The 15,789-nt window shown below is 40.3% G+C and overlaps 1 protein-coding gene across 3 annotated transcripts in view; it reads right to left on the minus strand.

The window, feature by feature from the left end:
• The window catches only part of LOC119742640 (serine/threonine-protein kinase D3-like), a 67,635-nt gene that overhangs the window by 3,872 nt on the left and 47,974 nt on the right, over window positions 1-15,789 (minus strand). For 2 of the 3 annotated variants that reach the window (XM_038218774.1, XM_038218776.1), the window contains 6 exons: window positions 15,114-15,191; window positions 14,028-14,307; window positions 11,121-11,465; window positions 5,843-5,983; window positions 3,679-3,785; window positions 627-788 (listed from right to left, as the gene is read on the minus strand). In XM_038218774.1, coding sequence (XP_038074702.1) covers window positions 627-788; window positions 3,679-3,785; window positions 5,843-5,983; window positions 11,121-11,465; window positions 14,028-14,307; window positions 15,114-15,191 — 1,113 coding nt within the window. The remainder of the gene's footprint in view (window positions 1-626; window positions 789-3,678; window positions 3,786-5,842; window positions 5,984-11,120; window positions 11,466-14,027; window positions 14,308-15,113; window positions 15,192-15,789) is intronic. The other variant, XM_038218777.1, reaches the window with a different exon arrangement.

The following is a 15,789-nucleotide window of genomic DNA, read 5'->3' on the forward strand; positions in this document are numbered from 1 at the left end:
GTACTATCTTCACTTTAAGCACGGATTTTCTTGTAGGTATGTTTCTGGGTAATTGCAAATGTCCCTGCCTGCCTTTAATGTTGATGTTTGAAACATGTAGTAGACTCTACTTGCGACAGATCGACTAATATTGTGTATTTATAAAGTGCACGTATCCGACAGTATTGGTGCTCAAGGCACTACATCATTATTACCCTGCTCATTGGGCCAATGAAACATTCTAAAGACAATCTCAGCTCCCTGTGGAGTGTACAGCTCGATGCTGCCTTTTGGCACAAAGCAGCTAAAAAACAACCACAAAAAACATCTCTGCTCTCACAGAGAAGCAATGAGTGACAAAGTGCCTTGCCCATAGGGCACACGCACTGGACAATCCCAGACGGGACTCGAACCCACAACCCGCAGAATTACCCCGCAGGCCACGAATTCAATGCTCCAGACCATGAGGCCATGGCGCCCCACGGCTTGACTGTCGCAATTGTTTGGAATGACTCCAGGGTTATACATGTAAGTTAATGGAAAATTAATACGTAAAAGTTCTTCTGTCTCAGCCAAAACTTATTGGGTCAACCTGAGTTGCTCCAGTTACCATTTGTAACACCTGTTAACATCTGTTACTCACATACCTGTGAGATAAGGAAGCGGGTGACACGTTCATCTAGGCGACCGTTGACGCTGGACAGGATCATCTCCAACATGTCTCCTTTCAACTTCTCCATGACGACGAAGACACGCTCCGGCGTCTCAAACATCCGCTCCAGGTTCACCACGCCATGATGCCGGACTTTCTGCAGGGTTGGAGAAGGGGTGAGAGAAGGGGTTGGGGAAGGGGTGGGGGAAGAGGAAGAAATGGGGTAAGGGAAGGTGTAGGGAAAGGGTGAGGAAAAGGAGAAGCAAGCATTAATACACTTTACAAGTAAGTAAACAAGTGATCTATGGACCGCATGTGTCGCCTTTTTCCGTCATCGATCCTTATAGGTTTTGTGTTCTGAAAAAAAAAAGAAGTCAAATTTTGTGCAATTTTAAACGACCTGAAATGACCCCTTCATGACCTTTGACCTCCAATTTCGGAAGAGGTGTGATGAACCCCCACCCAAGGATCACTCCATCCAAGTTACATTAAAATCCATCAAATTCTAACATTTGAAGCATATTTGAAAAAAATGACCTCTAATGACCCCTACATGACCTTTGACCTCAGTAATCCGATAAAGAATTGTGTCTTCCCACCCAAGGGTCACTGCATCCAAGTTTCATCAAAAATCCATGAAAGCATATAGTAGTTATACATTTTTTCAAAACATTAACATACATATGAGGCTACGGGGCTATGATGATACAGAATTTAGGACTGGTTAGTCTCCCAAAATTTTGTTTAGGCGACACAAAAATGAAATATTTAAAGATTTCTTAAATCCCTCTTTCAACTCTAACTTGCAGATGGCTTATTTTTGAGGCAGTTTTATTTTAACCATAGCTACCATAATAATTCAACCATGGGAGCATAGTGATCATACATCTCTTCTTTTGTACAGCTCATGGGTGTTTCTATTTTGAACAAGATTCTGCTAGTTACATGTAAATAACAGGACTGTTTTACATATGTACATGTATGCTCAAGTTACCGATTGCATAAAAGCACTCAGGAAGGTGGAAGTATCATACCCAGTACTAGGAGGGTTAAGTAAACCTGATCAACCTCATTAGTTTAGTACTATATTACTCGTAATTACTTGCAAAAATGGATTTGCCTAGACCCCATACTGTGCACTTTTTACATGGACGTCACTACATTGCATTAATTGAGGCTATTTCTAAGAGCTGTGCAATTTTTAGACATTGCCTACACGGTCTCAATCCGTTTTTCTAAGACAACAATCATCATTATCCTTATATGGTTTCCAAGGCCCGTACTCTGACCTGGACTGGTGGTGGGGGGTGGGGGGAGGGGTTGTTGTTGTTGTTGTTGTTGATGTTGTTGTTGATGTTGATGTTAACTCCCGAAGTGGAACTGTTTATCTTAAGGTACACATCATGGACGGTGTTGTGATCATGCAAGTCACACGCTATCCTAAGGAAGTTTAATGTGCTCACAATGCAGTGTACTGGCAGTTTTTGTACGTCATGAAGCTATGCAAGCTTTACGAAAAGAGAACATAATTCATCCGTAAACTGGAGGTTCGTTAGAAACCCTTGAACACCAAAAGAGCGGGTCAAATTGCTGATTAATGCCTCCCGGCCATGGATTATAATCTATGGTCTCCACAGATTTCGCTTCCAGCTACAGAGGAAACAGCCAGATGCCTGCAAACGGCAACTGCACAATTGCCCGTGGTTCCTGATTACAGATTCCCTCAATTTTAGAGCTGTAAATGCCTGGTTAACAAAATATCTACGCTAGGCAGTAAACACTAGCACAGTAGATTACTTTGTAAAACTTCACAGGATAAACTAATGCTTCTTAGCTAAGATTAATGTCTTCCTACTAAAAATTTCTAACCAGTTTCTGAATGGAGTTATTTTTGACGATGACTTTAGTTTTCCCAACTTTTTGTCTGTTCCCAAATTGCAATAAGCAATTATATACACGCAATCTGTTGCACCAAAATACACACGTACTGAAATCTGTATCCTTGTGGAGACATTTCTTTGTTCTCGTGTACAAAGGTTTTCGAGTTTGAAAGTACAGATTTAAAATGCTCTTATTTTAACCAGAATTAATTTCCTTGGCTGAAATTCGGATTTAATATCCCTTTTCTAAAACTCCACCATTGCGACCGATCAACATACCTTGGAAATTCCTAGTTTTTGAGTAAAATCCATATATCTATTTCGTGAAAACCTTGTGGAGACGTATTCATCTATAGAAATTTACCTGTGGAGACGTATACAATCTTTTGTTCCCTATTGTGTGCATGTCTCCAGAGGGCACAGTGCATCAGATCACTATGTCAATGTTCTAGTGTGTATCTAGTATATACTTTAAACCCCTTTCGTGTGAAAATTAAGAAAACTCTCCAATGACAAGTTAACAACAAATAATCCATGTTATCTTGACAATAATCCTACGGGAAAAAAGGATAAACAACTTTCGTTAGAAATACCCACAGCCTTAAAATCCTTGAAGCTGATTTCATAAAACGTTACATATTAATCCACTTACACCAGATTTTATTGTGTAGGCTGTGAAAGTACTAAAGACACAGTACATCTTAAGCAGTCATTTCAGGTGGTGTAAGTTAAAATAGTAAATGGACGATTTCACGGACTAACTATAATCGTCATGGAGCCTGACAATGCCACACTTTTCAAAGTTGAAATGTGCAGCATTGGTTGAAAGGGCCATAAAATACGAATAAGGGCTGTTTAGAGTTGCAGCCTGTTTACACAGAAAATGAGACCGAACTATTTTCAAAAACATGGGCGGAGCTAATTCAACGACAGTTTTGTGGCAGATATGAAATTGTACACTAAACAGCAGTCGTAAAATCTGTTATTCTCTTCCAAGATGATCAAAATATTTGAAAACATGGCACAACTTTGCCAACTTTCGTGAAATTGATCATAACTTTAAACAGTTCAATAAACCCTACGCATGGTGTAAGTTATGCACCGTTTCAAATATCGGATCCTGAATCCCCCCCCCCCCCCTGTATTGTCCGACAATGTTATACTTACATGTAGAATTGAGACTTCGTTTTTGAGTTGCGTCTCCTGCTTTGTAGGAAAGCGTAACTTGTCAATCACTTTAATTGCAACCTGTCTGGCAGAAGTACGATGAACACCTGAAAAGTAACATTAAAAAAAGGTGATTACAAGGTTGTGATATCTGACTTTAAGGCGAAAAAAATCAAAACTTGTGCATAATTCTAACCCAATTTTTCCGCATTTTCTTATAGACTTTTAGAAAACTTAAGTAATTTTAGAAAAGTGGCATACTTTCCGAACTTCTATCATTTTACAAAGAAGTGAGGAAGATTTGCTCTTTTTCCCATCACAAATTAATCCGTTTGTACTAGGAAATTTGGAATTTGCCATTTACAGGAGTCAAAGTCCACAGAATAAGAAGTTTTTAAGGAAAACTATGAGAGAAAAGAAACATACAAAACAAGATTTTGAGTCCACATGGAAAAGATGGGAAAAGAGAGATAACTGGCGATTCGGGCGATTCACAATGCAGTGCGACACCAAGAGTTTGCCACGGAGAGTTCATTTTTCAAGGTCACAGTCGACAAAACATGGCCCATTTGAACGAGCGTCAGTAGAAAACTTGAGCTAATTTGTTATAGATTGGGGCAAAGCGTTCTGCCGCCTTACAAAAAAACTCCATATTGATAAAACGAAAAGAAAAGGGCTAACAGATACTCGAATCATACGCTTACAAACTTTCTGGCCGGAAAAACTAACAATTTCAAATGTCCCGCGCTGCGAATTTGTCGACCATCTCCCACGATGCACTGGGAAAAATGAACTCTCCTAACAAACTCTTGGTGGCGCACTGCATTGTGAATCGCCCGAATTAACAAAAACCAGAGATGAGATTTTTCCTGGACAGCAGGAACCACTATTTTATGGAACTGCTAAGCTCAAAAACAAAACTTTACTTAGCACAGAAATAATTTACTCAGCAAAAAAAGCTTACCACCCAAAGGTCATGCAAGGTATATGGCTAGTATTTGATTTATTGTCGGCTGATATCTGCTTATCACATGGATGTGGTATACAAATAATGAATGTTTATGAGTGCATTCCATCTGCCACCTCGTAAAATTATTTTTGTTTATATAACACCCAAGTAAATCCTTGTCATTTGATTGGAGGATTGAAGGTCACGATCGAACCATTGCACGGCCTACGTCATAACCGTGCATTTTTGGTTCCATTCACTGTGCATTTTCGTCCGATCCCTTTTGATCTTTTGCACACTGTGTGCATGCTAAAGAGACGCGCAGCGGCCCGGCACCATCGATCTTTGCGCTATTTAGACCATATAGCATGCGTTCATAGCAGTACAAAACTTGCATCTGAAGTTGATGCAGTTGCCCTGATGATGTTTTGTTTAAAAAACTTACAATATTGTTTTTCATTAGTGTCCATGATTTGACATTTAAACCAAATGTTATCCTTGAACAAGCTGAAAAAAGGAGTGGATATGATGCAATTTTGTGAGTTTCGTTTGTTCTTAAAGTTTTTCCTCCAATCGAATGACAAAGATCTACTTGGATGTTATATAAAACAAATAATGAATGTTTTGCATTCGTGCAATGGTGAGAATATTTTCATTCGTTGAAAGATTGAATGTTCCATTCAACGAGGCGAACTATTGCACGATTATGAAACATTCATTATTTGTTTTAAACAACACCTGAATAAATCCTTGTGATCTGATTTGTTGCTTGTAAACTGGTACTATGAATGTACAGCATTAAAGTCATCAGAGCTCAACCAATAGTGTGACCGTGCAATGGAAGTTCTATTTACCATGGAACGGAACCTCTTTTTTTGCAGTGTGACTGCGCCGTGCGTTGGGAGGGATAAATTGTGATCAACGACCCAGCAATCACATGACGGGGATTTTTTTCAGGTGTTTTATACAAAGTAATGTTTTATTCTTAAGATCTTCATGAAACGAGGACCGCAACAGAAGTTTTCATTTTCACAACAGATTCCATGGCCCTGATAAGCACAAAAAAATGTTTGCTAAGCACAACAGGTCACAAGCTAAAATGTCATTGGACATACACTGCTCATAACTGGTACCCATCTTTTTCACGTTTTAATGCATAAATTTGCTACGCAATATTCTCGGCTATGTGAAATCCACCGTAATCTTTTTACTTACCTCCATAGACAATTCCAAACTGTCCCGATCCAAGAATTTCATCAGGAAATATCTGGTAGTGTTGGCTGATGTCGTTCTTCTCATGTCGGACCGTTTCGTCCAGGATCAAGTGTTCGCCGTTCTCGTTTGTAGCACCAGAACCTACAAGCCAAACATGAGGTTAAATCCAGACTTTTACACCTTTTTGCTTTACGACCGAAAATCTCACCCAATTTGCTGTTTTTGGTTTCTTACTGGCTCCTAACTAAACTTTAACAGACTTATGGGAGCTAATATTCGCCCTGCACATTACCAACAGAGGGCACTGTTACAAACAGTGGCACTGATCTCTCAACACTGACTGGGTAGTGCATGCGCCCATCACTGTGCACCAAGCTGTGAAGCCGCAGCAATTCGTTTTTTTGGTGCTCCCAATATGGCTGCCACACCGCTCGGCCCATAATAGGTCAGTGCGCATTATTTCCTATATAAAGGAACTCTGGAAAGGAGAGCTGGATAGACATATGTACAGAAAGTACTCCATGCTATGTTGAAGTGAATCAAGATTTTGCACACATCTTTAGGTTTTGGCCTCCCAAGATGGCGTCTAGTGACTTCAGCCTGCGCTCTCAATGCACTATCCAGTCAGTAGAGAGCTCAGTGGTCCCAAGTGGACAGCTACATTATATATTAGTTTGTGAATTGTTTCTCAGACAGAACAGCACTCGTAGCATGCAAACACAAAACAATGCACGGCATTCAATGTGTGTCGTTCACGACTCATTAAAGAGGACTAGTAGAGGGCAGACAGCGAAAAATGGCGCCCAGATATTCACTGAAACATGTTCGCTGCGGTTTTCAGCACCAGAGGTCTGCATTGAACATGCACTTTTTTCTTATCCATATAGCAAAGGCACAGCCAAACTGCGTAGCCATTATATTAGTAGTAATGAAGTTAGCCATACAGTTAAGAGTAGCCATAAGGTTAGCCATAGAGCTAAAGCAGCTAGTAGGCTAAACCATACTAACCTCACAGAGCCCCAAACCATACTTTTTATCATCCAAACTTGGTCCATTAAAACCAAGTAGCTTGTCATTTTTTTCCAAAGTAAACTTTTTTTCACGAAAAGCGTTTCCATTGTTTTATTCAGTGAACCATTTGTAAACAGGCTCAAGTTGTACTTGCTACTAACAGTTAATGTTCAATCTGATAGTTCACACAATAGACCGTGTAAGCCTCGCCAGTCCACGTTCACTTTTTCTGTGAACATCTTGGTACCAAACACTGACTAGTCTGGTTACGGGCTCCTGTGTTTGAATTCACCCACACGTTATCAGCGGGATCGACAGAATGGAAGTTGAGGTCAACAAGTTCAATTTTAGAACACTCATAAACTTGCAATATTTTCAATATGTTGCAAATCGAAAAAAAAAAATTCTTTCTTCGAAATACCCATTTATTGCCCTTGATTGGATGGGCCCAGTCAGGACACAAAATAAATATAAAAAAAATAGGATGTTACACATGTTGTACATCCTATACATGGTGCCCGGATGTGCTATATTCTCGTGAAAAATCAATTTACATGCTCAACTGCACACAAAGTGAAAAAAAAAAATCACCGCCTAAAATTTCTTTGGGAAAAATAGTAAAAATTGAAGTACTTTATCTGCAGTCTATCAATAAAATAAACTGCATTCACAGACCTTAATTTGATACTGGAAATGCCATTTGGAGAGTAAACCTGACTTTGTTTTTTTAACTACTTGTCATTATTAGTAAACATTGTTTCTATCTACGGAACTTGACGTGGCACACATGTTAACTCTAATCTCTATAACACAATTCTACAAGAATATAACTAACTTAGAATACACTGCATGTAAAGTGATCAGACAGTTCTGAAGTTCGCAAGACGGTGCAGGTACGTACAGAAACACAAAGCCTTACAGATGCAAAAATATTTGTCTAGAAAGCTAATACATACAAAGGTTATGAATTGGTATAAAAAAATCAGATCATTTGGTTGTTTTTGTTTTTACTGCTGATTGATTGCTGAAACATCCCTCGAGTAACCTCATCAAATTCTCTAAAATATATTCTTTCACTCGTTTTGCCTCGGGTTGAGCAAATGTACAGTATACATGTACGGTACGAAAAAGAAAAGGCCAAAGACGTAAGAAACTTCAGTAACAATACAAGGTTACACTGAAAAAAGAAGAAGATTTACCCCGGAAAAATGAATTTATGATCAAAAATAGCTAACGGTCCCTGACAAGAGTAGAAAAGCTGTCCCTGTGGTAGAGATTTTTATCAACAAGATAAATCAAAACCAGTCTTGACAATATTGGCAGCGCTACCCAAGAAACTCTGGGTATACCTCACGTGCGAGCATTAGCTTGAATACAGCGCACCTGAGACATGCTCGGAATTTCCTGGGTAGTGCTGCCAAAGTTCCAAGGACTTTAATGTATCTTGTTAATAGTGACCTCTACCACAGCAGCATTATGACACTCGTCAGAGACCGACTGTATTAGGAGAAAAATCACCAAATCCAGTTTTGTGCTAAGACTTACTTTGAATCAACTTCTTGATTCTTTCTGACATCATTAAGGACATCGTTTGGAGAGTGTAAAGGATATCTGAAGTGTCGCTTTCCAAATACATCAATCAAATGACGGTGTAGCGTGAATATCCGACTCCATGAAATGTGGACTCATTGGTAATACTGCGCACGCGTGAGTACGATACTATGCTATTTTTAGGATCGTTTGGGGAGAGTGACCTGGCACGTGCGAGGGATCAACCAATAATAGGGAAATAGGGGTCCGATTTTCATAGGAGTCGGATTTTCATGTGACAACGGTTCTTTAAACCACTAAACATGTGAGGATAATAGCTACATGTTTCACATTGCAAACAAGTACTGCTGGCGCTTTTTATCCAATGTGCTACAGTGCAGTGACTAAAGCATGCGTGAATTTACAGTCTCAACTGAACTCAAGGTCTTAGCAAGTCATTACATCGTATGGCATCTGTTTAAAAAAAATTATATAATTTTTTTTTTTTTTTCTGCCAAAAATGTCAAGGAAACCTGTCATTCGTGAAGCCCAAAACTTTTAACATTTCGCTGAGGCACTTAATTTGGATGATGTATATTTTGTGTTTTATATAATATTGATGTTTGCTTATGAAACACATTCACGTAACAAGAATTAAAAGTTCAAGACCTCAACTTCCATGGAACATGAGTTGAGGGCATCTTTAGGCTGTTTTGGATAATCCATTGTTTTGTTAATGAAAATGTATGTACAAGCAGGAAACTTCAGTAACTTTTTCTTTTTCACTTGAAGGAAAATTTATTGAACACCACATTTTCAAATGCTGACCAAAGCCCCAATGATACACGAAACTGGTACGCATTATGGGCAAGTTACTCATCACGGACACCTAAAAAAGGCAAGCATCTGTGAAGGTCAGTTGTACCTTGATAAGTTCAGTTGAGACAGAGTACGTACATGTACATGAGGGGCAAGTCCAGAAGTTAAGGCCGAGGGACTATGGTCTAACGTCAAACATATGACTGTGTGCATGTACAACTTAGGGCGCTGTGCAAACTAATCACATTGTGAGAAAACTGAGGGCATTTTAACATTTGCACACTGGTCAAATTCAAGCTTTGTGGGCAACTTGCTCCCAGTGCGTACATTTTTTCTCCATACCACATATTCGGACTATACAGAGATTTCACTTTAGAGGGCGCTATACATAATGAAGTTATGGGATTAGAGAATTATATAATGTTTGAAACAGCACGGCACAGTAGTCTAGTGGATACTGCATTAGACTTCCTATCTGTAGGTCACAGGTTCGAGTCCAATTGGATGTGATTTTGCTTTTTCCTTTTTTTTCTTTTTTTCTTTAATTCTTCTTTTTCCTTTTCAAAACAGTTTTTAAAGTCATATAGAACCTTTTTCTAGTGCTAATTTGTGGTTTGGAGGATTTTTTTTTTCAAAGGAAAATAGAGGCCAAGAAACTGACTTGCAACTGAACGTGCTTCGATATGGGCCCATATACGGTAGCTGATATGTGGTATGGAAAAATAAAAATAAAATGAAATCGCTCCCATAACCAGTGCAGAGAACCATTTTCCAAATCACGTAGTGTAATATCGTGTTATTTTTCACTGCTTGAAAGCACACTAGAGCTTGGGAGCTAATGCAACTCACATGCAGTGTACAGCAGTTGGATGGTGCAAGACGTGAGGGAAAGCTCCTAACATGTGAGGACAGTGTTAGGCCAAATCAAAATTATTGGCTATGTCTGCCATTTACACACATGCCTATGGAAAGCGGCTTCAGCGGCTCCCATATATGTGCATGTGTAATCGAAAGCCGTAGCCAAGTAATTCGGATGCGGCTTTGGCTTAGTCGCGGTATAGTTCCTGGACTTCCTGGACCTGCCCCACAACAATAGCACTGGTGAGATCTGCAGCTAGACTGGCAGCCTACGTCAGGCTTCTACATTTTGTGCTTGGTTTCCCACATACACACGGGCCAATGTCACAGAGTCAGAATCTGCTTAGCACCAAGCAACAAACTGCCCGGCTGGTTTAAGTTTTGCTTTTTTGCTTTTGCTCATGACAAAGATACATAATTTAAAAAAAAAAAGGACACTTTTTGTAAGGGTTTGGCTGAAATCCAAAAAAGTGGTCAGTTGATAATGATATTTACCGGTTTATGGAAATATTTATGCTACATTGTACATGGGAGCTGTTAAAACCACAAATGGGATAATCGTTTGACAAATCTTCCTGAAAATGTTAAGGCATTCAATAAAAACTTACAGTGTTTCTGCCTGTTTTGATCTGTTCCATTTTCGATTTCTTTTTCTTTTTTTGATAAAATGTGAATTTAGTATTTAAAAAAGTTTTGTAAAAAATTCTTTTCAAAGGTCTGAATGTTAAGACGTTATCTACAAGCGGGTTAGAATCATACAAATTAGGATTAGTTGCAATATTGGTTTGTTGCAATCCTGAACACGTTAAAAATAAAAAAACAGAAGATTAAATACATTTGTATTAAAATGGTTTAGTCTGTCAACTAAAAGCTAGAACGGTTATTAATTCACGATTGCTGTTAATTGCACGATGAAGAGGCTGTAAATGAAGATCGTTAGATATGGAGAAAGAGATGGGGTATTAAAAGCGTTTCTGACCGTGTTAGTTGGCTTGTGAGAGAGGGAAGAGGGGTAGGTGATGGTAGCGGTGTAAGGAAAAGAGCTGGATAGAGCATGTACCAATTGCTGTATAGCTGCCTTCACTGGTTCGTTTATGGGGCGTGTACCCTTTGTACTTCTCCGTGGGTTTGTTGGCGGCCGACCCCGCCCGTTTGGGCGGGGTCGGCTGGCTGACCGCACCCGGTGACTCCTCTGGAGGGGAGAGCTGATGCATGACCATGTAGCGGTGATGGTGTGGGATGCTGGGCCCCACCGTGCCGACGCCCGTCGACGCGGCGGCGTAAGACACATTGTGAGGAATGGAGGAGGAGTTGGTGGAGGTAGCGGAGGAGGCGTGGTGGGTGTGGTGGGCGTGACAGTGGGCTGGCCGGCTGTTGCACGTACACTCCCCTGATGATACCTCCACTGTGGCAGGTTTGTAGTTTGAAGGAGGAAGAGGGGTAGAATATTGGAAGAGGGGATGGGGCAGGGGGGAAGGGGGAGAAGTAAGGGTTGAGGATATTGAAAAGAACAGGAGGCCTTGTGATACACGTCAAAAAAATCACTAAGCCTGAACGCAGTCTTTCAATCCAACACCATTTTTTAAAAAAAAAAATTGGTAAGATTTCGGACTTTGTAATGAGAAATGATTTGCTGTGAATGTTTCCTGCACTGTGTAAAACTCTTTTGAAAGACATATGATTTGGAAAGCGTGGGGTGCAATAAAGCTTAACCCAATTTGATGAAGAAACGAAATCCACATCTATCAAAATCTACCACTGGATTTCAAGGATTTGGTTGGATTGCGGAAAAACAGAGCCCTGACAATATCAATATCAATGAGATGTAACATTCTGTTGTCTTTACAAAACAAAACCTCTCTAATGAAAACAAAGACCGATTCAATATAAATATTACAATTGGATTCTAATGCATGTTTACATTTTGTATTTTGTATTAAAAAATTCGCCGTCCTAATAAAAAAAGCTATTCGTTAAAAAAAAAGGAATTTTTTTTAACTGTGTACCTATTTAGGACATTAAATAGTTATAAATCATTTCTTGTTGCATTAAACTATGTATTGAAAGCGAAACCAACAAACCAGTTTTACCAGATGAAGAAGAAAAATCAGATATTTGTGCGAATCCCAGCTGCAGTAACAAGTCTGTGTGGTTTAACACTTAGCTTGCTTAAGCTGCGGTACAAAATAATATGCAGGTGCATTATCCGATTGCAGAACTCGGATTTAAAAAGTAAGCAAATAACACCTGCTTAGCATACCAAGAATATGCTGAGGTAAACGTTTCAATTTGCATTGTCAAACAACCAGCAATGGTTATATCATCAATATGTTAACTACTGTCTAATAATTAGGATATTTGCAGAACAAATTTGTTCCCCGAGATTCGAAATTGAAAAGATGAACCATGTTCTTGATCATTCAAAAGATGTTAAAAATAATTTAATAAAAAGGATTAAGAAATGATTTTGCCCGTTCAAAAACTTTCAAAATAACAAGTTAAAGTGTGACAAGTTCAGAAAATCTTTACAGTCAATTTATCAACATTTGGCCCTAGCAAAACTGGGGTGGGTGACTGGAAGTTGCAACAGGTCTTAAGCAACAACCAACTTTTTGGTAAACAAAACCCAGTTTAGGGCCCGTCTCTATTCATATCCGGACGAGTTCCGACCAAGTTGCAGACATTGTACTGGGTAGAAGTTGCAGGATTCTTAACAACTTCCCTGCAATCTTCCCGCAATGAAGTCATCAGTATTGGTGAGTCAAGCAGTTGCTAATAAAAGTTTTCCCGGAACACTTCCAGAACAAATGTAGAGCTTCTTCCAGACAAAGTGAATGATTCTACTCGCGACTTGTGCGAACTCATCCCGGATATCAGTTGAGATGGGCACTTAGATGGAGCTTGTCGCAATTTGAAAAGTTAGTCGATGCATACCTATACGACATAGAAATTCCAAACATTTGGACCAGGGATGACAACAAAAACATTAAAGTATTTTAAATATCTCCGCGCTTGTGCTCTGTACCTACAAACTGAGGACACTGGAACGACGTCATACCAACGGTCTTGGTGGCAACCAAGGGCCAATGTCATGAAGCTATATATGCACAGAACCGTGCTAAGCGCTGAACAATCTGCTAAGCAAAACAAGAGTACCAGTGAAAATGTCACGTGATGTTGACTGCTCGTCACTGGTTCTCCGCAGATTTCTGCTCAGCACATAAATCTGTTTAGCAATTTTTTTCTGCTCAGTGCATAATTTTTTAAGTATTAAGCCAACCTCAGGTCAACCTTGGGACGACACAGATCAGTCAAACTGACTTTTCAAGATGAAGCTGCACCTGAACTACGACTGTCGGGACATATCAGTCACCAAATATTTGCGACCTGAGTGTAGCTGCGACGACATTAAGACGATCGGCATCAGTTGGCACTCAAAACAAAAATTCAACTCTCGAAAGAGTAGAAAAATGTCAATTTCTGCGCCGCCAAGGAACCTATTCCTGCATGACAGGCAGGAATCAATCTCAATTCGACCGATGTGAAGTTACAACGTCGTGCGGCAAAAATGGCCGAATGAACAGACGTGGCCATGGAAGACCGTTTGATTGTTATCAAGACCTGCACTGCCATTTCCAAAACGTTGTAGAGCAGTGGATGATGTGAGCATGGTTGCGATTATTTGTGTCGAGATGCCGCTTGTTCTACGAGAATCACACGATTACTCAGTATTGTGACTTGAGCATTACTTTTCTGCTTCATGCCGATGGTTTGGTTGCGGTGCAAGCAAATCGCAAGTCGACCTGAGTGCGGTATTAGTTTCTGCTCAGCGCATTAATTTGCAAAACAAAATATTTCAGCTCCATGTAATTAGTCCCCAGTTGGGAATGGGCGAAGGAATCATCTCGTACACAGGTGGCGTTTTTTGGTAGAATATCTTGAGGATTAAGCTTATTTAGCATCTTACTTGGACTGGAGCTGCTGGTGACACTCGTGGTGCTCTGCTGTGGCGTGACGGGCATCAACGCCTGTCGGATCTTCTTCTCCCAGATTTTGGCCACCTCTATGCCGATGCCGCTCTCCGTCGGCGACTCCTCCCCGTCCACGGTCAGCGTCGCCATGGCAACCTCCTTCTTCTCGCCGACGAAGTAGATCGTGCGGGCCGTCTTGATCTCGAAGCAGTGGCTGGATTTCTCTTCGTCGCTGGAGCCGGTCTTGACGGCCAGAATCTCAGATAGCGGGATCTCCTAACGGGTTATTTATTTGAAATTTAGGCGAGTTAAGTTCTGACAATCAACGGCGCGACAATTACACTTGATCAGACTGGCGTCCAACCAAATGTATCAGAAGCAGGCAAACTTTATGCACTACTTTTCCATGGACTAGACTCTGAAGTCATTCTGAAACCAACACAAAGTGGAATTTTTGATGAAGTGGCCTCTAACTGTTCCAAATGTCAATCTCTTCACGTACTTAATTCAAATCTTTATTAAAAGACAAGCAAAAGAAATCCAACTGCCCTATTCTGATTCAGAAAACTAATTTACCTCAAAACTGTCACACCCACAAATATGCTGAGCCCCCGCCGACAACTTTCCGAGTGGTTAACGTCGACAATGATGGGATACATGCTCCTTATTTCTACAAAAGTCCTTTTTTACTCAAGACAACTACGCCATCATGTTTGCCAATCCATACTTTTATGGTTGTTGTTTGGACTTGCCTGAATTGTCTAAAATCCTCAACTACGCAGTGAACCAGAAGACGGTCCTATTTCCCTCGGCCTTCGGCCTTGGGAAATAGGACCCCTCTTCTGGTCATTCACAGTCCCCCGGGGCGCATAAACGTGCACTAGTGACCTCATTGCCAGTCCATATGTGTACAATCTGTCATGAATGACTAGCCCCCAATTCAGTCCATTTGATAGAATTACGACAAATGCAAACAATGCATTATACCTTTTACAGTCTGTGAGCTCTACAAACTCTGAGAGAATTTTGGTTGGCAGAAACAAATAACAAACAATGCAAGCTTTTACTTTGTTGATACCTACCTTGTAGTACCGTGTGCTACTGTCGCTCTGATACAACGTGATGGACTTTGTGTCTATCCTCCAGAAGTGTCGCTTGCGCTATAAAACACCGACACAAAAAAAAGATGATCATGAGAATAAAACTAAAACTAAATGATACTAAACCAAATGATACTACTTCGTGCACTATTACAGTTCCAGTGAAAGAATGCTTTCATTGGTATCGTAACAGTTATTAGGTTAAGAGTCTAAGAATGGCCAGAGCGTCATTGACCTCTAACCTGGTTGAGGCCACTGCATATTTCCGAAGCCAGGTTGAAAACTGTTAGTGAAAAAGTGTCAGCTAATTAGCATACTGTAATGTGATTAGTCATGCCTCTATGATGTCACATTGTTGCTAGAAGCTTGCCAAACAGTAGTCTCGGTCGAAGACTGGATTTGGTTGTTATTCCCCTAATACAACCGGTACCTGACACGCTTGGTAAAGCTGCCGTGGCTGTAGAAGTCTCTATCAACAGGATGATTCAAATCCAGTCTTAGGAATCTTGGCAGCGCTACCTGGGAAATTCCAAGTATACCTCACGCGCGCTGTATTCAAGCTAATGCACGTGTGTGAGGAATGCTAGGAATTTCGTAGGAAGTGCTGTCAAAATTCCCAAGATTGGATCTGAATACTCTCTACCGCAACAGAGACTTC

The sequence above is a fragment of the Patiria miniata genome, unplaced genomic scaffold, assembly GCF_015706575.1.
Source record: "Patiria miniata isolate m_02_andy unplaced genomic scaffold, ASM1570657v1 HiC_scaffold_6, whole genome shotgun sequence".
Taxonomy (NCBI): domain Eukaryota; kingdom Metazoa; phylum Echinodermata; class Asteroidea; order Valvatida; family Asterinidae; genus Patiria; species Patiria miniata.